The following is a 25,040-nucleotide window of genomic DNA, read 5'->3' on the forward strand; positions in this document are numbered from 1 at the left end:
TGACGTTTCGCCCACATCTATGGCAGGCATCCTCAGAGGCTGTGCTTTGTGTGATTTTTGTCTTGCATTTTATGTTAAATGTGCTTTGATTTCTATTTTATTATATTAATACACTGTGTATTGGCAATATGGCACTGAAGTGGCCAGCAGAAAGCTGCTCTCAATGCCCTTCAGGGTGAGAATTTTAGGTTAGAAATATAGTAAATAAATAAAATAAATAAAATGTGGGTTACAACAGAGTTAAAACACATCACCATAAAATACATATATAAAACACATAAAATATGTAGTACAAAGGTTGAAATACAATACAAATAGAATGTAAATGTGTTGTCAAAGGCTTTCATCACTGGAATCTCCGGTATGTTGTCAGTTTTTCAGGTTGTATGGCCATGTTCCAGAGGCTTTCTCTCCTGACGTTTCACCCACATCTATGGCAGGCATCTACAGAGGTTTATAGTTTGACTGGGTAGGCCTGCCAAAAGAGATAGGTCTTCAATTGTGTCTTGAATTCTGACAGCTCACTAACATTTCATACATACTGATTTGGATCCACTTTGAGGAAATCAGTTTACATCAGAGAAGGCACCAGTCTAATCTTCTCACTGAAATGTATAGCACTGAGGTAGGGTGGGCCAGTAACCTGAAATTCACTCTCTGTCTAAGGTTTTCATCTTTCCCTCATTTTGAGGCTGTTTACAGTAATAATTTTAAGAGCCACAGCATGTTGTAAAAACAGGATGTCAACTTGTGTCAAGAAAGATCGAAGGAGGTTTTGAGGTTTTGATTTTTATCACAGGAGACTCTGCCTACGCATTCTTTCTCTGCACCTTTGTCTACATTGCATTCACAGAAGAGAAAGAGAGAAATGGCAGCAACGGAGACACCACTATATTCAAAAGTCTCAAACAAGCACAGAAATAGAAATAGCCAGTCTTTACTGGAGCCACTCTTGATGAATGGATTCTCTCTACATATAGCGTAAGTATCTCTTCGGCATACAGTTCCTCTCCTGTTTACTGGTATATAACTAACCAAACTAAACTGGCTTACAGTTTAAAATCATGGCTTCTACTTTAAATTTTGTGATAAGAATGGGAGAGTGTATGAGGAAGGAAGAAAAAAAATTAACTTTTTCAGTTACCATTCCTTTTATATATTGGATAAATGGGTTAGGGCAGCCCTGCTTGCTTTAAAAGTAAACTAGCATTCAGAAAGGAAGCAGAAAAAAAGATGTTTTGCTTTGTTTAGGCCTAGAACATTGTGTCCAGTTCTGGGAAACATAATTCAAGAAGGCTATTGACAAGCTGGAATGTGCCCAGAGAAGAGCAACCAATGATCAAGGTCTGGAAGCTAAGTCCTATGAGGAGCAGCTTAGGAAACTGGGCACGTTTTCAGGATCAGGGTGTAATTTTAGTAAGGCATCGTGTTCAGAAAGCATCTTTTCAAACTGATATCAAAAATAAAATTATATTGATTAAATGTGATTATGGTTTTCTTTCCTAATGGAGTTTATTGTGCTCTCCTCAGGCTAAAAGCTTTGGCAGCTACTGGGCAAACGTCAGTAGAAGATGCAACTAAATGGTGAGTGGGAGCAAATAATATTTTCACACAATGTGCCCATGGAAACAATTGCTCTAGTTAGTGTGTTTCCTGCCACTGAACTTGACATCACAAGTTCAGTGGCAATCACAGCAAACCTGGCTGAGTATATCTTCAAGACATGAAGTTCATATCATATGACTGAATGGTTTCATAAGGCAGTTAATGCTATCTGTGTGAAATATGGCTCATTAACTTTTCTATGACTGGTCATTGAGGAGCATCTTTGGTTTTTTAAGAGGAAAAAATTGATGTAAACATATGGAGACACAATGATAAACATGAGCCAAGGAGAGGTTGTTGGTCATTAAATTTTAATTAATGCATTCATTGATTGATCACAAACCATGTGCAAGTGGTGTAGTGCTTTGAGCATTGGACTAGTCTTTGGAATTTGAATCCCTGTTCAAGAATGGAAACCCACTCAGTGACCTTGGGCATGTCATATCCTGTCATCCTGAGAGGAAGACAATAGCAAACTTCCTGTTAACAAATCATGTCAAGAAAACATTATGTTTACTGTAAGTCAGAGCTAAATTGAAGACATAAAACAGCAACCAATGTTCACTTGAAATAGGTCACAGATCTCTGCAGAGAAATACTGAAGGATGATCTCTAGCCACCTCTCCAATGTGTTTTGTGGTTTGTGTAGCCAAAACATTTTTTTCAGAATTTATTTTGAGCTATAAATGATTACTCTATTTTTAAAGTGTTCTAATTGCTGAGGCTATGCTATTTCTGATGGTTGCAAAGTACCACCTTTGTTATTTTATATATATATGGAAGGTAAATGGGAAAGTTTCCACCACTTCCAAAGCCCTACCAGTCTGATGGCAGGTTTGTGGATATATCAAATGAATTAACTATGGCAGCAACAGGCTGTTAGTTTAGAGGTCTGATCCAAACCCATCCACCCCCATCTTTTAGATTAAGCAGATACAAAACCAGTTTGATCCCACTTTCTTTCCGTTCCAACCATCTTGTAACTCTATTTTATTTTATTGAAACATTTGTATCCTGCTCTTTATTGCAAGACCCTATATTACCAAATAAAATTGGTATTGACTGTACTTCATTTATACCCATGGAGCTTTGTGTTAGCATAAATGAGTTTGCTGGCATAGATACCTATTGTCCTTTTGTGGACAGAAGAATGCTTGCACCATTTGTATCTTAATACAGCTTCTGTTAATTGTAGGTTGCATTCTCACTGCAATGATCCCTCTTTAGAAGATCCTATCCCACAAGAATACGCCCTTTATTTGTGCCCAACAGGATCACTGAATGACATACTAGTAGAGTTTTGGAGAGAAAGCAAACAGCAGTGTGGAAAAAACAGAGCCCATGAGATTTTCCCACATATCACCCTTTGTGAATTCTTTACGGTGAGTCAAACATTTACTGTGCAATGATGGTGGTTGAAGTGATGCAATGGAGAAATGTGCATCATGTTCTTTCTCTCTGTCTTGCTCTCTTGTAATTGGCTCATCTTGATGTATTACAGTGTTCAGTTTGGAGCTATTGAATTTTCAATTCAAAAGTTGTTTTTAGTGTTTTCCATTTTTAATTGCTCCAGGATATTTATGCTATTTTCTGTTTGAAGGACTTTATTACATGAGGCTGATAAAACTCAGTTATGTCAGGATAAAAGCATCTTTGGTTAGGGCTTATCACAGCCATGTCTGTCTCATAGTTACATTTCACTTGAATCATTATTGGATCGTCTCTGAATCCAATATTGCCATTGCTCCAACACTATTTCTTGTGAAATAGTTTCTTTTCTCTGCATCCTGATATTGCAAAGTGGAGATCTCACAATAATGCTGAAACTGCATGACTGTGCAATTACAGCTATATAGGAGGAGGGGAGCAGTGCATATATGCTGGATAGGGCAAACATGGGTAGGAAGGAAGCAAAGCTGTGCAGAAGACAGATCATGGGAATTCGCATCAACAAAGTATTGCAAAACTGCAAAGAGGTGAAAAAGTGCTAGTTCCAATAGCAATATGTTACCATTTGCTTAAACAATGTGATTGCCACAAGACTACAGGTTGGTGTGATAGAATCCTAAGACTGAAAAGTAAATAAATTTAGAGATTGGAAAGGTTACTGGGTTGTGTGTGTGTCAGGAGCAAATTAAGAAACTGCAAGTCGCTTCTGGTATGAGAGAATTGACTGTCTGCAAGAATGTTGCCCAGGGGACACCCAGATGTATTGATGTTTTACCATGCTTGTGGGAGGCTTCTCTCATGTCCCTGCATGGGGAGCTGGAGCTGACAAAGAGAGCTCACCCTGCTCTCCCCAGATTTGAACCGCTGACTTGTCGGCCAGCAGTCCTGTCAACACAAGGGTTTTGCACCACCGGGGGCTCCTAAAGGTTACTGTTGAGCTTACCTAACCCAAAATCACCTAACCACTAGGACATTTGGGGAATTATAGGCAATAAAGTTGTTGTTTTTTCAAGTTCTGTGTAAACAGTAAACAATGCAGTTTATGAAACAGCCTAGAACAACAGATTTCTTCAAAAATCTGGAACCTGTTTTTTTTTTTCTTTCAGTGCGAAGATCAAAAGGTTGAAAGCTTATATGAAGCCTTAAAGAGAGCAGGCGACCGTTTTTGCAGCTGCTTCCCCACCATCATCTCCCTCTCACTTCATTCCTCCAGCTCCTACATTGGCTTTTTCCTTAGTGATGGTCCTGCAAATATCCTCAAATCATTTGCTGCAGCTTTTGCCACAGAGGCTATGGCTTTCGCAGGTAACAACACTGAAAATCAGGAGCCAGTATCATTCTGAGATTTTCCCCGGGGTGAAAGTTTTAGCTGAAAACTGTAACTTTTCCAAGTTCTAAAAGTATGAAAGTGGTGAAGCTCCCATCTCAGTGAATACATCCTCCAAGTCACTGACACTGTTCATTTGCAGAACATAACTGTAGGTAAGCAAGGACAGGTGCCATGGTCCAGAAGTCTAAGGCTCTTTTAATTTCTCAGAAGGCCACACAGTTTTCCTGGGTTTCAATATGGATCAAGAAGGCCAGTTGATTAGGGTCACTACGTTTGACTGTCAGGAGTGATTGAAGGGAAAGAGCAAGTGAAAGCTGTCACTTAGATACACTCCGAGTGTCCACCCCTCAGATCCACTAGAGGTGACCACTCCTCAGCCAACAGTCAGTTAGCTGTGATTGGCATCTCTACCCTTTCTCTCCCTCTCCTCTTTTACAAATTTTGTAAGATGATTTTTTACTAGTATTGCATTGTTAGTATTGTCACAACTTTGGCCATTTTTGGCATGGTAGGGTCCGTTCTGGAGCCCCTGATGGCACAGCAGATTAAACCACTGAGCTGCTTAACTTGCTGACCAAAAGGTTGACAGTTGGAATTCAGGGAGCAGGGTGAGCTCCCGCAGTCAGCCCCAACTTCTGCCAACCTAGCAGTTTGAAAACATGCAAATGTGAGTAGATCAATAGGTACCACTCCGGCAGGAAGGTAATGGCGCTCCATGAAGTCATGCCGGCCACATGACCTTGGAGGCATCTATGGGCAATGCCGGCTCTTCAGCTTAGAAATGGAGGTGAGCACCAACCCCCAGAGTTGGGCATGACTAGACTTAATGCCAGGGGAAAACCTTTACCTTTACCTAGGGTCTGTTCCAATTTGAGAGGAAATGAATCCATGCACCTTCAAACTTGGGATTTCTTAGGGGACCTTGGATGTGTAGGCAAATAGGTAATACATCAAACAGGTCATACCCAGCTCATGGATAGAAGACTTTGCTTCACTCCCAGGTAGCAAGAGAATTACCCAGTCGGATGGATTTTTGTATTTGATACTTCAATGCTACCAAGTATGCAGGTTTGGTTAGGAAGTTGCCACAGGTTTTCAGGTCATTCAGCCTATGGCCTAACGCTGTAGCCTATGACGATTAGGCTGAAACCAATGAAGTTGTGGCTTTTTCCATTCCAACAAAATGTAGTTTGTACTCATTCTGGTTAAAGATGAACCCACACATTTGCTGCAGTGTTTATAGTTGATATACTAATTAAATGCATAATGTGCATCTCAACGTTATTTTCCTTTTTTTTCATCGAGGAAGTTCATCAGGGTTTTTATTTAGATTGTAAACTTTTCCCCCAATCATTTTAAAACACAAATTGACCCTTCCCACACATGTGTGCAATGCACGCTTTTATGTTTTTAACTGCAATATGAATCAGTAGGATTTTGAATTTTTTTAATAAAAAACAGTCAGTGAGGAAATTTAAATATCCTCTCCCAAAGTGCAGTGAACATAATCTGCATTGGTTCCCTATGATTTCTACCGAGTAAAAAAGAAAATACATTCAGCCCTATATCAATTTCCTCATTGCTCAAGGATCCCCTCCTGTGATATCACACTGAGCCAGGCATCTTTGTATAGTGTGCAGTTTTGGAAGCACATCAATTTCTATGTATGTATGCTGGAACCATTAAGGCTGAAAATTGACAGCTTATACTTGGCAGGATGTCCCACTGAGTTTGATGAGACCTAATTTGGACAATGTTGTGATTGTCGTGTAACTCAAAACAATACAGAATAAAATTCTGATAAATAATCTTATGATAATCTCATCTAACAATAATACTTATTATTTTATCTGTAGACTGTTCTGTTAAACCTTCCACTAAGCAGCTACATCTAACATTGGCCAACAAATTTTGTCCTCACCATCAAAAGACTTTGGAACAACTGGCTAAATCTATCAATCCAAAGCAAAGCTGCCATTGGGTAGCAGCTTTGTATTCAAGAGACATGCGGTTCGTCCATTACCAGGTATGTGCATATTTATATCATCCTGCTTCTTTAAAATTAGTCAGTAAATCAGAGCAGTGCAATAAAAGACTATAAATAACATAATGACATAATGACAACTCGGATCAGCCATGAAATATGACCTCGATTGTGTGATTTTAATTGATGATTTAATGTTTATGTTTTAATTGGTTTGAATTTTAATGCTCCTAAGTTAGTGCTGAAGACACAGACTTCAAGATTTAAGATTTCTCTGATGTTACCAACAATGTTCAAGGCCTAGTTGCATTTTTTGTATATCACTTTTTTCCAAAGTAAAACAAATTGTATTTTTGTGGATACATGAATAGACTGAATTTAACAAATTTAAAGCAAATTTGCTGGAGCACATGCTCCCCCACCATGGTCCAGAAGAAGTGCATACATAGAACAATGGGGTGCTGAAGCATCATACTTATCTGGTGCTTTAGTGTGTGATAGGGATGGTCACTGTGCCAGTACTACAGCATCCCTAACTACAGTATCATGCAGTAAAGTCCTAATTTTCTACTCTTGTTGCAAAAAGGATAAAACGCTGATGATGTCAGAAGTGTGTACATGCTTGTTCAGATGGGAGCGTGCATATTGTGTAAACTGAACACTGGAAGGCAGGAAGCAGCCACATATTATCAACTCATATTAGAGTAATATGCATCAGATTCACACTGTCAGTTTGTCATGTGGAGTTAACTAGCACAAGAACAAAGCAGTCTTGGAAAAATTATTTCAGTTCTGCCCTAAGGTATCCCCTGTTTCAAGTACAGTCTGATTGCTGGCATATTTAAACTGCGACATCTCTTATTAAGTGTCTTCTGTTGAAAACATTAGGATTTAGTTCCATATTGTGATATGGCGACACAATTAATGATATAATGATGTAGGACTGCTCTCTTATACATCTAATTGATCTGCAAGGTGCCAAAAAGTATAAGCAGATGCCAGTGTTTCCACTTATCTGACAAAATATTAATGATTGTAGCATATTCTCCCTATTTCTCTTTTCCCACTCTGTCTTTTATTTGGATTCTTCTAGGTTTTGAGAGCTTTGTTCCAGTATAAACCTCAAAACATTGATGAGCTGATGCTAGGTGCTGGAGATCTTATATATGTTGACCAAGTACAATCAGCAGATCCTTGCAATGGCTGGGTGATAGGTATCTCCCACCGAACTGGATGCCGGGGATTTCTTCCTGAGAATTACACAGAGAAAGCCAATGAGTCAGATACCTGGGTAAAACACAGGTTAGATTTGCTTGGTTTCAGATTTCTTCTTGATAGTTATGCATAATTTGCTCCAAATATTTTCCCCTAGTGACGAATTTCAAGGTACTCAAGGTAAAATTTCAGTAAGATTAGAGGACAACTACTGTCCTTTTAGTTTTTGTAATGAAAGCAAAGCTGGATAGAAACTTTCTGGTGACTGCATAAAGGACAACAATGTTTGTATCTGTGTGAGTACAGAAAAATCCTACAGTTATTACTTTTTAAGAAGGAAAAGATTTCTAGCTCTAATACCAATGTAGAGTATGCCTGCATTATAAAATAGTTACCCATGATTGCATGAAGTAGGCAATGCTAGAGTTTCAGTGCTCTGCGTGGCAATTTGGTCCACACCCTGAGCAGCAAGTTTCTCTGTCAGAAGTGGGCAACATGTGGACCAAGATTATATGTGCCACCTGATACATTTTTATGTCCCCACCCCACCTCACCACTACAGCGGTAATTCCACTTTGAATCTTCATTTTAGCCATTCCTTTACCCCTTGTAGTGCCTTGTTGTGGCAAATCACCTTCCTACATTCCTCCCAAGCTACATGTATAATTTTAAATGATGTTTTATAGTAGATGTTCTAATAATCTGCTTTAATTGTAATTTGTTTCTATAACTGCTGTTTTGGCATCTAATGATTGCCGCTTGTGAAACCACCCTGAATTGTGCCCCCCTCCGGGGGGGGGGGGGGGGGGGGTTGAGAAGGAAGGGATACAAATGTATGAAATAAATAAATAAATTTATCCCTTGTTGTATATCCTAGAATTGGAAAGGGAAGCCATACAAAAAACCCCTATCATGGAACCAAGATAAATTAAGGGGGTATATCCATGGTGACCATGTGTTGGCTGTTTCAGATATCTTTCACATGCCTTAGGAGCTGACCAGTACCTTACCAGCATTCACTAATACTATAATCTGACATGTTGTTGTTCAGGACAGGATTTTTTGAAAAGGCTCTCAGGGCAGTTTACCAATAACATATCAGAATGGGTAATAAGTTTTTAGAAGATCTTATTAAGCTCACCCTTCTTTGCTAGAGTTGCATGTATGGGCCACCATGAGAATCACCTTTCTGTTGCATAGTGTGACCCATGTGTTTAGCTTCAAGGAGAAATATGGACTTATATTTTCTCACTCCCTGAACTCCCCCCCCCCTCATTAAAATCCAATGTTTTCTTGCAGAGAATATGTTTTTACTCTAGCTCATGGACAATCTCTCAAGAATCAAACTGGACCATGCATTAAACAGAAGAACCCAAGTCCAATGCCAAGGAATGTAGCCAAAATGTGTACTCCTCAGGTACCTGGATTTTAAATATTTTACACTATTATAAGCCACTATACAAAAGTTATATATAAAAATATATATTTGTATAGCCTGAGCCTTCATCTCACAACTTGTAGGCTCAATGCCAACAATTGCCAAAGGACTATTTAAGTACATGGAACCCTGTTTTCGGAATCAATGTTCAAACATTTAAGGTTGCTTTATATAATATATTGAGATTGTTACTATTTGAGTTGTTGTTCTAATCTGTTTAAGAAAACTAGCTGATAACATAACTATATTTTAATAAATTATTATTAATTATGTAGTGATGAATGTTAATATTGGCAACACTGTTCTTGGTTAGTATCATAATCATTAAAACAACCAACCAAAAGTCCAGAATTTGTACCAGCTAATGTGATAATGTTTAGATGGCGTAGAACTTCATTTGCCAAATGCTGAAACCAAACTAGAACACGAGGACCTTCCAGATGCTGTTAGACTGCAACTACTATCAGTCCTACGCAACATTAGTCAGTAGTGAGAGGTGATTTTTTAAATTGTGTCAGAAGTGACTTCAGAACATACTGCAAGCAGAGCCGTCCCAAAGTAATTTTCGGGAGTAGGCAACCGGAATTTTGGCACCCCTCCCGAATTTTGCTGCCCCCCCCCCAAAAAAATTGTTGATAATTACCAGCGCCGGCGGCGGAAGGTCCAGCCAACCATCTGCGCAGCTGCCCTCCTGCTCTCCCTCGCTGTCGCCCACCGCCCGTCCGTCGACCTGGGAGTTGTAGTTCTCCCTTCCCCAGAGAGCCCTGCGCCCAGCCAAGGACAGGCCTGGCCCCCACCTCCCAACACAGGGCGCGCCTCCTCCTCATGACCCCACGCGAGAAGGCAGAGAGACCCACAAACAAGGAAGGCATGTCCCCAATTTCCCTCCCTCCCTCCCCCCTCTCTCCCTCCCTCAGAGCTTCTCCTTCTTCTCTCTGAGGCCTCCATCTTTCCCTCCCTCTCTGGCCACACAAGCCCCTCCTTGCCACCTGTCAATCAAGGCCAATAGGGGGCCTCCGGTGGGCAGGGTGTCACGGGCTCAGCCAATGGGAGGGGGCGGGGCAGCCTCTGGGGAAGGAGGCTGAGGACGATGGTCGATGGTCCTGTGCATGTGCGCAGGCCTTCCAATCAACCCCGCAGTCGATTGAAAGGCCTGCACACACGGACAGGCCCATCGATGGGTGGATGTATTACCATCCTGCTGGGAGGCTTCTCTCATGACCCTGCAAGCTAGAGCTGACAGATGAGAGCTCACCCCATCTCATGGATTTGAACCGGCAACCTTCATGTCAGCAACCCAACCTTTAGGTCAGCAGTCCTGCCAGAACAAGGATTTAACCCATTGCGCCAATGCAGCTCCATGTGAGAGATAATGAGAACTACAGATCAACAATATCGGGAGAGATTCACTTTCACAATATTCATCTTGTTGAGAAGTTCTGAATATGTAACCATGGTCCCTTCCAGACAGACCCTATAACCCAGGGTCTGATCCCAGGTTTTTTGTTTATCCCAGATTATCTGGCAGTGGGGACTCATATAATCCAGTTTAAACTAGAAAACCTGGGGCCTGTCTGTAAGGGCCCCTAGACTTATATATTCCTCGCTGCTCAGTTCAATATTCACATTTATAATCAGGACACTGTGATGATGATTGCCATCCCCACCACCGCCACCTCAATCCTATTTGAACAGTCAGCAGCTTTATAAAGCAATAGAGGTCTGTTCTGCTGGTGATTGGGATGCAATAGGAGGATGCTTCCAGCTCTCCTATCAATTTCAGATTTTGAAGAATCTCAGAGTTCTCAATCAGAGATACTCAACCTGTAACACAAAACTAATAGCAATCTGTTCATATCATGCTGGAATGGCAAATGCATAAATACCACATATGCTCATTTAAACTTTCAATGACCAAAATGCTTCTGTTATGAGATATGTGTGAAATGTGATAATTAGTTAGGTATAGGTAACAAAGACCATTTGCAATAAAAAGAGCTGGGATATTATTTTAGGAACTCTGTGTACAGATAGAATGATAAATTGAGGGATGCGCTAGCTAACTATAGGAAATGAAATCTTCCCTGGGAGGGTTATTCAATACAAGGAAAAGATGGAACAAACCAGAGTGAAAAAAAAACCCACCTAATTGTCTCTAACTATCTGTGTCTAACAGGCAATAGCCCTCAATGCAAACATTGTTATTCCTTCTTCCACTCCCAACAGCATTAATTTTAATAAAAATTGTAATACAATTTCTTCCAGAGTTCTGGGAAAAGCCCATCCCAAAGAGGCCTTTTAGTGATCCGCCATGGAGAAAGGGTAGACGAGGTGTTTGGGAAGTCTTGGCTACAGCAGTGTTTTGCTTCAGATAGTAAGTACAAACTGCTGTTTGACTTAAAGCCATGTATCATGGTAACAGTAATGAATGAAATGATTGGCCTGCCTTGTCCCTATAAAAACCACTGAAAAAGACCCTCCCCTATAAGCTCCCAATAGTTGTAAAGAATTTGCTATGATGTCAGTGTGAATTAATACAACAGCACATTTGTGTTTGTTTTACATAATATCACTTAAGCTAACATTTGGGGGAACTTCTATGCTGAAAAGAACTAACATTGTAGAAGTAACAGCAACAACAGCAGTAGCAGACTGCAAATATATACAGCATAAATGGCTTAGATTGATTGTGACAACTTTGGCATGTATATGATTCTGTTTTGTTTCAGGAAAATACTGTCGAGCAGACCTAAATTTCCCATCCAGTCTACCCAACCGAAAAGATAGTATCATAGCCTTTGAACATGACCCTCCTTTATCATCCTGTGGTATATTCCAGTCTAAACTAATAGGTAAGCGAGCTACTACACTGATGGGAAGTTGAATAAGCAGAATTCATGGTTTCAAACTCCGTTATGGTCTATATCATAATGCACATGCAATTTGGGGCTGACACAAGGACAAAATGGTGCCCTTGTAGAGAACCCAACCAGACAGTAGGTTTAATCATGCTTTGATAGTAAAGGGGGTGCTTGCTCTTTCACTGCAATGGAGCAGTTTAGGGGCTGCAAATGAGGCTATGTGCTAAACACAGTTCTGTTCTCCCATCCCCTTATGCCTACCACTCAGCATCTGCTTCTGGAAGCAGCGGTTTCCCTCTATCTAATTCTGGTTGTGATCCGTATGTCTTCCCACATTGTGGCATTTTACAGTTGAGCAGTAGTTCTCAACCTGTGGTTCCCCAGGTATTTTGGCCTACAACTCCCAGAAATCCCAGCCAGTTTACCAGCTGTTAGGATTTCTGGGAGTTAAAGGCCAAAAACATCTGGTACCCCAGGTTGAGAACCTCTGCAGTGGAGGATATGCTCAGTCAATATGGTGGTGTCTCATTTGGAGTGTAATGGGGTCAGGCAAGTATGGAAGTACCATGATCATAGAAGTGGCACTGATGGATATAATGTAACACAAGTCCTTATGTGGAGAATTTAATTTCATGTACAGTAGAGTCTCACTTATCCAACACTCGCTTATCCAATGTTCTGGATTATCCAACAAATTTTTGTAGTCAATGTTTTCAATATATCGTGATATTTTGGTGCTAAATTTGTGAATACAGTAATTACAACATAACATTACTGCGTATTGAACTTCTTTTTCTGTCAAATTTGTTGTATAACATGATGTTTTGGTGCTTAATTTGTAAAATCGTAACCTATTTTGATGTTTAATAGGCTTTTTCTTAATCTCTCCTTATTATCCAACATATTCACTTATCCAACGTTCTGCCGGCCCATTTATCTTGGATAAGTGAGACTCTACTGTGATTCCATTTCCAGGCAAAAGGAAAGAGTAATGTCTCAGCTGCCTGTAAGTGCTCTAAAGAGAAAATAACCCAGATATAAAAGCAAACAATTTCACATAAATCAAAATGTCTGCAGTGTTTTCTTAGATCATGAGATGTTCATCCAGGTATTACAGTTTCTTAATGAAATTTGCCTGGTATGAAAATTACTACAGTAGAGTCTCACTTATCCAACACTCGCTTATCCAACGTTCTGGATTATCCAACGCATTTTTGTAGTCAATGTTTTCAATATATCGTGATATTTTGGTGCTAAATTCATAAATACAGTAATTACTACATAGCATTACTGCGTATTGAACTACTTTTTCTGCCAAATTTGTTGTCTAACATGATGTTTTGGTGCTTCATTTGTAAAATCATAACCTAATTTGATATTTAATAGGTTTTTCCTTAATGCCTCCTTATTATCCAACATATTCGCTTATCCAACATTCTGCCGGCCCGTTTATGTTGGATAAGTGAGACTCTACTGTATGTAGCAACAGCTCCTTGCAGGTTATTTCAATCTGAAAACATTTCTTTTCAGCCCATCTATTGAGCTTTTGTATTTAAAAAAAATAAAGCAATTCAATCAGAAAGAAACATGTTCCATAAACCAATACAGAGAGGAAAATAAAATGAAATACATTTTCATTATCTTATACATTTTTGAGGGATTACTGGTATTTATGGATTTTTTTTCATTACCAGGTGAAGCTCTGCTAGAGAAGGAAGTGATGGTTTGCTGTGTATATTCTTCTCCAGCACTACGTTGCATCCAGACAGCCCAGCATGTATTGGAAGGTACGTACAATATTGACACTGCTCAGTTTATCACAGCATAAGTTGTCTGTGTTTTATTCAAGTCAAAATAGTTTATTGTACGGGCCCAAGGCCATGACAAAAAGCAACGCATGCACACAATAGTACCCTCGGAGCAATAGACTCAAATGATACTGAGCAGAAGCCATAATCGTGCTCCCGCAAGGAGTTAAAACAATGCCAGTTAACAGTAATTTAAAATAATATTGCGAAAGAGTTCACATATAGATGCATATTGTGAGTCCAATATGGTTTTTGCAGATTTTTTTTAGAAATCTAGCAGAGGAGGTGGAGGGCAAAAATGGAGAAATTCTAATTGAGGTCCTCTTGTTGATTCTGTTCTGCTCCTTATTCCCCATCTCCACTGATGTTTTATTTACAATCAGTCACCATTCTGTGCTCAGGGAGTATGCCTGGCAAACATACTTTTTATACTCCATCTTCTGAAAAGTTTTAGCCGACAAGGATTCTGCTGTCTGAGGAAGAGGGATTTACTTTTGTAATGCTTTCCTGCTAAAATACTTAGTCCCTTGCTTTACTTTAGATTCCTTTAGAAAACCAACAAAACTCAAACTAATATCTCCAACACAGCTCACTTTAGTCCTAAAGCCACATGTTTTCTGAAAGAGTTGCATATCTCAAGATAGATATTTTTTAATTAATTGGGTTTTTTTGTGTGCGTGTCAGGAGCAACTTGAGAAACTGCAAGTCGCTTCTGGTGTGAGAGAATTGGCTGTCTGCAAGGACATTGCCCAGGGGATGCTTGAATGTTTGATGTTTTACCATCCTTGCGGGAGGCTTCTCTCATGTCCTCGCATGGGGAACTGGAGCTAACATAGGGAGCTTACCTGCTCTCCCCAGATTCAAACTGCTGACCTATTCATCAGCAGTCCTGCCGACAGAGGGCTTTAACCCATTGCGCCACCGGGGGCTCAATTAATGGTACTGAATCCAATAAACAGATGAAAATGATGAATTCTATTAAAATATCTGCTTTGGTTGCTGTAGGGCTTCAGTTGGAGAAAAAAATTAAGATTTGTATTGAACCTGGACTTTTTGAATGGACTAAGTGGGAGGCAAACACAACAGTTCCCTCTTTTATGACAGAAAGAGAACTGACAGAGATCAATTATAGTATAGATACTACATACAGGTAAGTGCTGCATTTACAGTGCATTTCTCAAATTGTGTTTAAATGTTTTGAGCTATGATTGCCAGAAAGAAGCTACCCAGCCAGACATTCAGCTGCAAAAGAACTCAATGAGATGAAACACTATCTAATGGGTGTTTTATTATCCATTCAAGTAGCTGAATATTACACAGATGCAAACTTTGTCTGGTGTTAGCACTATTACCACTAATAGTAACTATTTACCTGAATCAGGAATTAAATGGATGTACTAGAAGCCACAGTGGCCCCGTGAGTTAAGCCACTAAGCTACAGAACTTGCTGACCAGAAGGCTGATGGTTCGATTTTGTGGGACAGGATGAGCTCCTATTGCCCCAGCGTCTGCCAACTTAGTAGTTCAAAATGCAAATGTGAGTAGATCAATAGCTAGCACTGTGGCAGGAAAGTAACAGCACTCCATGCGGTCATGTTGGCCACATGACCTTGGAAGTGTCGATAGACAATGCTTGCTCTTTGGCTTAGAAATGGAGATGAGCACCACCCCCCAGAGTCAGACTCAACTAGACTTAATGTCAAGAGGAAATCTTTAACTTTACTTACTAGAAGCCAACATCTGAGATATAGTGGCCAAACTGTATATCTGGTTCTATAGGTGCTGGGTTTCAATAGCTACTACAGATTCCTGTGAGAAGTAGCCCTGCTAGAACTGGATATTTGTATTTTACTTGCCTCTGTAGCAAATCTTGATTTGAGATATAATATATATTCAGAGGCGGTTCAACCATCAGGCCAACTAGGCATTTGCCTGTGGCGCCATCTTGTAAGGGGCGCCGTTGAGGTGCTCCCGGGTGCGCACGCATGCATGTGCACATGCATGTTGAGGCACACGTGGGAGCATCTCAACTGCTCCCCCTACAAGATGGTGCCACCTTCTGGCCAGCCTGTGCCTTCCGGGTGATGTGCGAACTCTCAACCTGCTTCAACCGGCAGAAGGAAGCTTCCTCCCGCCGGTTGCAGTGGTTGGAGAGTGCGCTCACTGCCTGTAAGGCGGGCCCACGCTGGCGTGAGCCTGGCCGGCGTGCACCCAGCCTGTGTGCCAGCATGTGCGCTCTACAGCCTCGCCCGCCGGCGCCTCCTTCTCCTCCGCCACCTCAGAGGTGAAATATTGCAGCGATTGGTTTTGGGGGGGGGGGGCGCAAAAATTCTCTTCGCCTACTCTTGAAAATTGCTTAGGGACGGCTCTGTGTGTGTGTGTGTGTGTGTGTGTGTGTGTGTGTGTATATATCCACTCTATCTATCTATCTATCTATCTATCTATCTATCTATCTATCTATCTATATCCTATATATATATATATATATATATATATATATATATATATATATCCACTAGAGATATATATATATATATATCCACTAGAGATATATATATATATATCCACTAGAGATATATATATATCCACTAGATTCCACTAGAAGACTCAGGCACACCCTATATTGCTAACATTAGGATGGGGTGTAGTGAGAGAAGCTGATAATAATCTTCTTATGTTTAGAAAATTAAAATTCATTCAAATATACATTAACATTGAATGTATTATACTTTTATAAAGTGTTGTATGGTTGCATAGAAGTTATAATTATTGCATTCAGGCAAACGTGTTTAATTTTTTTGTAAATGGTTCCCTTGCCTTTTTTGGCAATGTCATTCTGTGGTTCGGTGCAGTTTCTGAATATGTAAAAACCACAAGCAGAGCAGGAAACAGCTATAGGAGTTTTCCTCTTATCAAGAAACAATGTTACAACAATGTAAGATTTTTTCTTCAGATTGAAAAACCATTTTATTTAACAATTTATATTTTCAACACATTTAAAATAGTGTACTCTATTTAATTATGACTGACAACACTATGCAAATATTTCTTAAATATATTTAAGAAAGTGTTTTGGCCTTCAATCTGAACAATAAATACAGGCACTTCCACATATGTAATGACAGTCACTGGTTTGATGTAACACAAATGAAGATATGGCAGGTAGGAATTAACAGTATTATTCTCTGTCATTTTAGGCTTCACTTTAGAAGTATAGAGTTGAATAATCACATTTTCATTAGGCTGCAATCTTAGCCTCTAGAACAGGCCAAAATGATTTCTGAAAGAAGTAGCAATTCTTCTGAAGTCGAGCTAGAATTTGGAGGGTCTCGCCCAATGGGAGAGAGCCCGTGGACCTATCAAAAGTGAAAAGGGTCTGATAACCTGGTGAGAAAAAGAGAGCCTTTATGATCAGAGTTTCCCCTCGAAATAAATCTCACCAGAGCAGAAGAAAATGCCACCAAGTCGTTTATTGCGATCCAGCTGGAAAGGATGTCAAACCGCGATAATTCATCAAGCAGACATACCATGCAATACTTTGCAATACATTAGCCAATAAACAGGATGGTCAGCTTTGAATTTCCCGCTCCTGCCCCCCTCGGCCGGCTCCATGCTGATTGGCCATTGTCCTCATCTGGAAAGGAGGTGTGGATGCCTTGGCCAATCAAGAAGCCATCGCCGCTTCGGCCTCTCAGCCAATCAGGAGAGAGGAGGTGGATCGATCAGGAGGCAAAGGACTGGGGGACATAGTACATATGATATTTAATACACCATTTTTATGTAATGTGTAGTTTTTTATTTAAAAAAGGCAAAGAATATATGCTAATGGACTAGATGGAATAATAATTGCACATGTGTATTAAAGGGAGTTAAGTTTATCGCTACTACAACTCTAAGAAAAATTCAGAAGCTTGTATTTGCACTAGGAAATAGGTATTTGCACATTTTTGCCAAAACAAATATAAAACTTGGAAGAATAATTTTTCAGGATTGCTGGGTGAAGAGAAATAATTTTGTCCCCATCCCCAACCATTGTAGATATGGTAGTGTTCCTAGTAGATGGTATATGGTATGTTTTTAGTTTTTTTTAAACCTCTGCATGAAATGCAAAGTTCATATTTAATGCTGTATCTAGTTAGTCTGCCAGAGCTATTTAGGATATTGGCAAAGGCATTCACTGTAGCTAATGTCTGATCAAAGGTTTTAAAATCTGTCTAATCCATTTCAAATCTCAGTTTGTTGGTCATCGCCGTGTCTTATGGCAATTGAATCTACCAATGGCTTTGTAAGGTGCAAAAAGAGTAGGCAATTTACTCTAATTGGGAAACTCAGCAACTCTTCTCCCTGGAAGTACTGTACCGTTACTATTACTTTCTAAGACATAAAAGCATTTTACAGGCTTTGCTCAATGATTCTTTCAATTTCATGGTATGGTGCAATTTTTTTTTTTTCGTGTCAGGAGCAACCGGAGTTGCTTCTGGAGTGAGAGAATTGGCCGTCTGCAAGGACGTTGCCCAGGGGACGCCCGGATGTTTTTTGATGTTTTTACTATCCTTGTGGGAGGCTTCTCTCATGTCCCCACATGGAGCTGGAGCTGATAGAGGGAGCTCATCCACACTCTCCCCAGGTGGGATTCGAACCTGGCAGCTTTCAGGTCAGCAACCCAACCTTCAAGTCACTTAGTCCATCTACGCCAGGGGTCCCCAAACTAAGGCCTGGGGGCCGGATGCGGCCCTCCAAGGTCATTTACCTGGCCCCCGCCCTCATTTCTAATATAAGATTTTTATATCAGTTTTAATAATATAATATATTATATATACATATGATATTGATAATAATATTATCATTTTATACAATACTAGCTGTGCCCAGCCACGCGTTGCTGTGGCAAAGTGGTGGTGGTATTGGTTAAAAATTGTTGTGTAATTTTTATTTGATGTTATTTGTATTTTTTATTAATTTTATTGTAAGTTATCTTTTTATTTATTATATTTTATTATTTTTTGTATTATTTTTAGTTATTTTCTGTTATTATAGTATTTTATTGTATTAATTTTTTAGTGTTTTTAATTATTTTTTTTAGTGTTTTTTATTATTTTTATTGGGTTGCTAGGAGACCAAGTTGGAGGAGCTTAGCCTTCTAACTGGCAGCAATTGGATAAAAGCAATTATTCCTTTCTCTAAAATTAGGACTTTATTTTTCTTTTCTTTCTGTTATATCAACCTAGAGCCGTGGATGATGGGTTGTGTCGTCAAATTTCGAGGTTGGGGGGCCTGTAGTTTTGTTGTTTTGTGGGTCGCCATGATGCCATCACTCTTTTATATATATAGATAATATTAATAATAATACCATATAATAATATTAATTATTATATTAATAATAATAAAGCACTGAGCTGGAGACTGAAAGGTCCCAGGTTCAAACCCCGGGAGCAGCGGGAACGGCCGCTATTAGCTCCAGCTCCTGCCAACCTAGCAGTTCGAAAACATGCCAATGTGAGTAGATCAATAGGTAGATCCAGCGGGAAGGTAACGGCGCTCCATGCAGTCATGCCAGTGGCCACATGACCTTGGAGGTGTCTACGGACAACGCCGGCTCTTCAGCTTAGAAATGGAGATGAGCACCAACCCCCAGAGTCAGACATGACTGGACTTAACGTCAGGGGAAACCTTTACGTTTTTAATATTAATTGTATGTTATATATTACATATAGTATATATGGTATAGTATAGTGGTATAGTTCAATATAGTAATATATAATGCTAATATTGTGCTTTGCTAATAATATAATATATTGTATGTACATACAGCTGCTCTGAGTTCCCTTGAGGGTGAGAAGGGTGAGATATAAATGTAGTAAATAAATGTAGTAAATGAATAAATAAATAATTTTGGACTTAGGCTCGCCCAAAGTCTGAAATGACTTGAAGGCACACAACAACAACAACAATCCTAATTAACCTGACTATCTCATTAGCCAGAAGCAGGCCCACACTTCCTATTGAAATCCTGATAGGTTTATGTTGGTTAAAATTGTTTTCATTTTTAAATATTGTATTGGTCTTCCATTGTTATTGTTGTTGTTTTGCACTACAAATAAGATATGTGCAGTGTGCATAGGAATTTTTTTTTCAAATGATAATTTGGCCCCTCAGCAGTCTGAAGGATGGTGGACCGGCCCTCTGCTTTAAAAGTTTGAGGACCCCTGATCTACGCCATCTGGGGGCTCCAGATGCAATGTCCGTATGGTGCAATGTCAGGGGTTAAGTCACTACATTGTCCTCCTCTGGACATATGGAGAGTCACACAACCTCACCACACTGTCACCTCAATCTCTTAAAAGGTGCAGCTTTAGAGCCACAGCCAGCAAAGTAACCAGGCATTCCTTGCTCTTTATTTTGAAAAACTAAAATTTGATAGAAAAATATAGCCTTGGGGGTTCCAAAAATGGCCCCTGGAGACCTACAGGCAGCTGACAGAGCAGACCACACTTTGCTCAACTCTAATATACTGAGCTTTAAACACCAGGACCATTTATCTGCCCTTAGTAACTACTATGAAATGCAATAGAACAAAGACACTTAATGTCTTATGTCAGCCAAGCAGTGTTAATCAAGTGGTGGTTTCGTTAACAGATGTAATTTTCCTCTTTCTTCTCTGATGCCATCAGAAGGATATGATGACTTCATTAACAGATGCTCTGCAAGTATAAAGCAGATCATTGGCTCCTGTACAACTGAAGGTAATTCCAGGGTAACCTTTGATTTCATTAATTTGTCTCTTAAGTCATAGAATCATAAAACAACTATTTCCCACATGAGGTTCTCCTAAATCAATCTAGAATACACATAGGTATGAAAGTTCCCACTACGACCCACCTCGAAGCTTAAGATCATCAGTTGAGGTCCTGCTCACGGTCCCATCAGCCTCACAGGTGCAACTGGCGGGGATGAGAGACAGGGCATTTTCAGTAGTGGCTCCCCGCCTATGGAACGCCCTCCCCATTGAAGTCAGGCAGGCTCCCTCCCTCCTATCCTTCCGTAGGAAGGTTAAAACTTGGTTATGGGGCCAGGCTTTTGAATAATAATTGGCAGCATTAATTATTATCATGTACGCTGGAACTCAATTGACAGACCCAGTTTTTTGAACTGAACATGCCTACCTGTATTTTATAATGTGTTTTATGAATACTGATGTAAGTTAATAATAATTTTAACTGATTTATATTGCACTGCATAATTTTTATATATGCATTTTATTGTAAGTCGCCCTGAGTCTCCTGTTGGGTGAGAAGGGCAAGATATAAATATTGTAATAAATAAATAAATAAATTGCTCAAATGTTGAGCATATTTATTTATTTATTTGCAGCATTTATATTCCACCCTTCTCACCTGAAGGGGACTCGGGGGGATCACAGAACACATATATGGCAAATATTCAAAGCCGTTATATAGACAGGACAGACAATGGGTAGAGGTATATGTAGGCATTTTCCCATGTTCGGCATCCTGGAGGTTGTGCTCGATTCTGGCCACAGGGGGTGCTGTCACCCCATCCTCCATGTCGAATTGCTCAGATCGCAGACTTCCTCTTTTCTTTTGACTACTACCGGCATTTTCTGGCATTTCCTTTTTATGGTGCCATAAAATAGCCCCCTACTTAAGCGGTACCTAATTTATCTACTAGCAACTGTTTTCAAACTGCTTAGGTGGGCAATGTGCTGGGCTGAAGGTTGAGTGCTCACCCCGACACAGGCTTCAAACTGCCAACTTTTTGATTGGTAAGATCAATTGCAACTGGTGCTAAAGAACTTTTTATGTGCTGTTCTAAGATACTATGTCTCTGACAATAGGCATCATCCTACTTGTTGGTCATGGCTCATCTCTGGATACCTTCACTCGGCCATTATTGGGTCTTCCTGCCAGGAACAGCAGCAATTTTCCACAGTTTGTCCGAAAGGTAAGACATTATATAATATCAGAAAGAAATATAGTTTCATCCTATTTAATGTGCTATCTTCAGACATTAAGATGTGGTTGTCACCACTCTCCATTCATAAAATCCAAATATGCATGAGTACATGCATGAATATGCATGAAATGAGCCAGGATTTCAAGGAGAGATCATTCCCATCATCTCTTATCTAACAAGCTTCATATGAAGATGTCAGGAGCTGAAACCCAATATCTATTTTTCCAAAACATGTAATCTATTACTAACTTGTGACCTTTCATTTACTGTTCTAAAATGACTAGAACAGACAGGCATGTAGCCCCTCAAGCCCCCCCCCCCCCCCCGAAATTCTCAGAGTGGTCCGCAAGAAGGCCTTACATTTATTATTTAAACTGTTATGTTTATTCATATCATGATCCGATCACCACCCTCAATATATCCCATATGCATGGGGATATTTTTTAAAATCATTTTTATTGAAAAAATTTTAATACATAAATAATAAAAAAAGAAAAAAGGAGAAAAAGGGGAGGAAAGAAACAAAGACAGAAACAAAAACCAAAAAAACCAAAAAACAAAACAAACAAAAAAAAGTGCAGGGGGGGACAGAGGTATGAGGATGGGCATGGGGATATTGGGATAACGATACAAAAGGTTTGCTAGGGTAGATCCTCTACCACCCAGACACAGCCCCCCCCCCCCCCGCCACCGAAGCAAAATTCCAGCACCCCCAAATCAAAATCCTGCCTACAGGCCTGAGAACAGAGATGGAAAAAGTATGGCCTCCCACATTCAAAGCAGGTGAATTCAACTAGCAATAGCTCTAGCATAACTGATAACACTTCTGAACCTGCTGCATAATTATGAGATTCCGTGATCTTCTTTGTACTGCTAGTATGGGCCATTTTGCGGCCAAGACATTCTAGGGAATGAGGACAAAGCAGTGGGCTGGTACAAAGTACCTGCTGTAGCTTCCAATTGATCCCCCTAAAAGTAGGAGTGGCTAAACAAAACGTAAGGTTTCTCCATTTGTGGTTGATTTATTGTGATGTTTGAAATGGAATTCATGATCATCTCATTATGATGTGCAAACAAGGAATTGTAGCTTGAGTTCCCAGTATGACTATCAGAAAAAGCAAATCATTAACTGGAGATTTTGTGACTTGTTTGGATACTCCTGCCTGCAGGAGACAAGCACTAACATAAAGAATAATTCATTGCATTGGAAATGTATTCATAGCTTTGTTTCATGAGCTCATTCTTTAATCACTAGTAACCTAGGCCCCTTCCACACAGCTGAATAAAATCCCACATTTTCTGTTTTGAACTGAAGTATATGTCTGTGCGGACTCAGATAACCCATTTCAAAGCAGATATTGTAGTATTTTCTGGGTTGTATGGCTGTGTGGAAGGGCCTTTGTTTCTTTAAAAGATCTCAGTTGTCTTATCCCTTATATCAGGGGCCACTTCACATTGCATCATAATTCTTCTTCAGTTGCCATGATTCTTCCGATGGGGATCCTGGGTTTTCCTGTTTAGGAAGGAGTGCTTAGAATTTTCAGCCAAAGAGCTCAAGTGTTTGTCAAAACTACAAATCCCATTATTCCACAGGATGCAGGCATTGCAGTTCAAGAGGAATCATAGTCCTGTGTGTGAAAGGGCTTCTTGTGATGAATCCCTTTCTTTCTCATTTCTAACATCTTAAGCAAAGTTAATCAAATACTTCTGAAATCTTATCTCCTTTACCAGATACCATCACTGGGAATGTGTTTCTGTGAAGAGCTTACACAGGAAGGAAAATGGCAGATGGCTAATCCACCGGTCAAGATGCTAACCCATGGAGCCAATGTTACATTTAATTGGAAACACGTCTTTCTGGACCATTAAGCAATGTGTCAAGTGTTTAGAAGAGCAGGTTTACCATACAGCTCAGGCATATTTCATTTTGAAATTAAATGTATGATTTTCCTACCTCCACCACACACCAGCAAACTATGTTTTATTCAGAGTTGTTCCCACCCGCTGTCCTCTCCTGCTTTCTTTGTGAAAAGAAACACCTCCGCTCCTGGACTACGATTTTTGTTCCTGGGTTATAAAAGTCATTTCCTAATTGTTCTATCATAAACACATGGGAAATATTTATTAAACTGCAAAAACTTTGTCTTTGCAGGAGGGACATCCTGCTATATCACATTTTGTTCTAGTTTCTCAATGATTGAATATCTTGTAACATAGTTTGTGGGCACAAAAACAAAGTTTCTGGAGCACGACTACTTTCAAAGTAAAGACTATACAATTAATCAGGAAAAAACTGTTGGCTCACTACAGCCGCTCCTGCTTGCTTTCACACTCCCTTTCGATTCTGCTCTTCTCCCGGCTGGAGTCGATTCTCCCTTCCGACTTCCTTCCTTCATCTGCGGCTGTTGTTGCTGCCCTCCTCTGTGCCTCCTCGCTTGGGCCAGCGATGTCTCGACGCGCCCCGCTAGCTGGATCCACCCCTGTAATGTGTCAGGCTCATCACAGTGTACTGCCCAGGAGAGAATCTCCCATTTGAGCCCTTCTTTAAAGAGTTCCACCTTGGTTACTGCACTTTTTCAGCAAGGCATTGGAATTCCTCTGCATATTGAGACACCGATCTCTGTCCCTGGGAGATGGTCTTCAGCTTCTCCCTCGCCCGGATCTGCTCCAATGGGTCTCAGAAGCAGCCCTCCAGAGCTTCCATGAAACGTCTCACCGACCTCAAACATGGGTCGTGCCTAGCATGCAGCTGGATGTACCAGCTAGCTGCTCCCCCCTTCAGGACTGCACCGATGGCTTGGACCCGGCTAGACTCCGTTCTGAAGGTATGGGCATTGTCCTCCATATAGCCTCTCACCGTTGTCACCATTGCTCTCATTCTTCCCTCCAACACGGCCATCTTCAGAGGGGATGGGAGATCTGACTCGTTCTCCTCCTCTGAGCTGCCCCCTTGCATCCTTCCATGTCTCTGGGTTACCCCATTCGGCTGGGCATATGCCGTGGACAATGCTAAGGCTGCCAGCTGCTCAAACTCTGCTTGGGTTTCATTGGAAGGGGATCTTGCTGGACCCCCTCCTGCTCCAAGCAGATCCTCCTCCTCCTCCTTCTGCTGCATATTGCACCTCACCGCAGCCACGGGACAATGCCTGGAATTCTTGGCTTTGCTGTCGGCTCACTACAGCCGCTCCTAAATGACGACACGGGACTCGCTGTGTTATCACAAGAAACCTTACTGTAGGACACGTCGATATAAAAAGGCAAGAATGGGAGGCATCGATCAACACTCCTTTATATACCCTTCCCCCTCATTCAAAGATATATTTCCCGCCCAACAAAACCCCCTGAAGGTTCCCCGCCAAATCCAGCAGCCGTTTCT

At 40.4% G+C, this 25,040-nt stretch overlaps 1 protein-coding gene and 1 long non-coding RNA gene across 3 annotated transcripts; one reads left to right on the top strand and one right to left on the bottom strand.

The window, feature by feature from the left end:
• Positions 1-133: 133 nt before the first annotated feature.
• Positions 134-23,837, top strand: ubash3a (ubiquitin associated and SH3 domain containing A). Of its 2 annotated transcripts, XM_062975140.1 has the most exons (14): positions 202-981; positions 1,531-1,584; positions 2,801-2,987; positions 4,161-4,359; positions 6,241-6,410; positions 7,462-7,670; positions 8,883-9,000; positions 11,287-11,395; positions 11,751-11,873; positions 13,577-13,669; positions 14,696-14,840; positions 20,327-20,433; positions 21,546-21,652; positions 23,396-23,837. In XM_062975140.1, the coding sequence occupies exons 1-14, from the start codon at positions 869-871 to the stop codon at positions 23,531-23,533; spliced, it is 1,872 nt and encodes a 623-aa protein (XP_062831210.1). In that variant the 5' UTR covers positions 202-868; the 3' UTR covers positions 23,534-23,837. The 2 variants fall into 2 exon arrangements, 1 of the variants encoding a protein (XP_062831210.1); XR_010004229.1 differs by lacking the exon at positions 23,396-23,837 and having other exon boundaries at positions 134-981; positions 20,362-20,433; positions 21,546-21,596.
• Positions 5,818-10,133, bottom strand: LOC134297475 (uncharacterized). The gene is made up of 2 exons (XR_010004230.1): positions 9,665-10,133; positions 5,818-7,618 (listed from the first exon to the last, which is right to left on the bottom strand). It is a non-coding gene; the product is annotated as an uncharacterized LOC134297475 (long non-coding RNA).
• Positions 23,838-25,040: the final 1,203 nt, after the last annotated feature.

Source organism: Anolis carolinensis, chromosome 3 (genome assembly GCF_035594765.1).
Source record: "Anolis carolinensis isolate JA03-04 chromosome 3, rAnoCar3.1.pri, whole genome shotgun sequence".
Lineage (NCBI taxonomy): Eukaryota > Metazoa > Chordata > Lepidosauria > Squamata > Dactyloidae > Anolis > Anolis carolinensis.

Coding starts and splice junctions, on each gene's coding strand:
- ubash3a (XM_062975140.1), top strand. CDS start 869: ATGGCAGCAACGGAGACACCACTATATTCAAAAGTCTCAAACAAGCAC. Junction 20,434..21,545: donor TGGCTCCTGTACAACTGAAG/GTAATTCCAGGG, acceptor CTCTGACAATAG/GCATCATCCTACTTGTTGGT. Junction 21,653..23,395: donor TTCCACAGTTTGTCCGAAAG/GTAAGACATTAT, acceptor CTCCTTTACCAG/ATACCATCACTGGGAATGTG.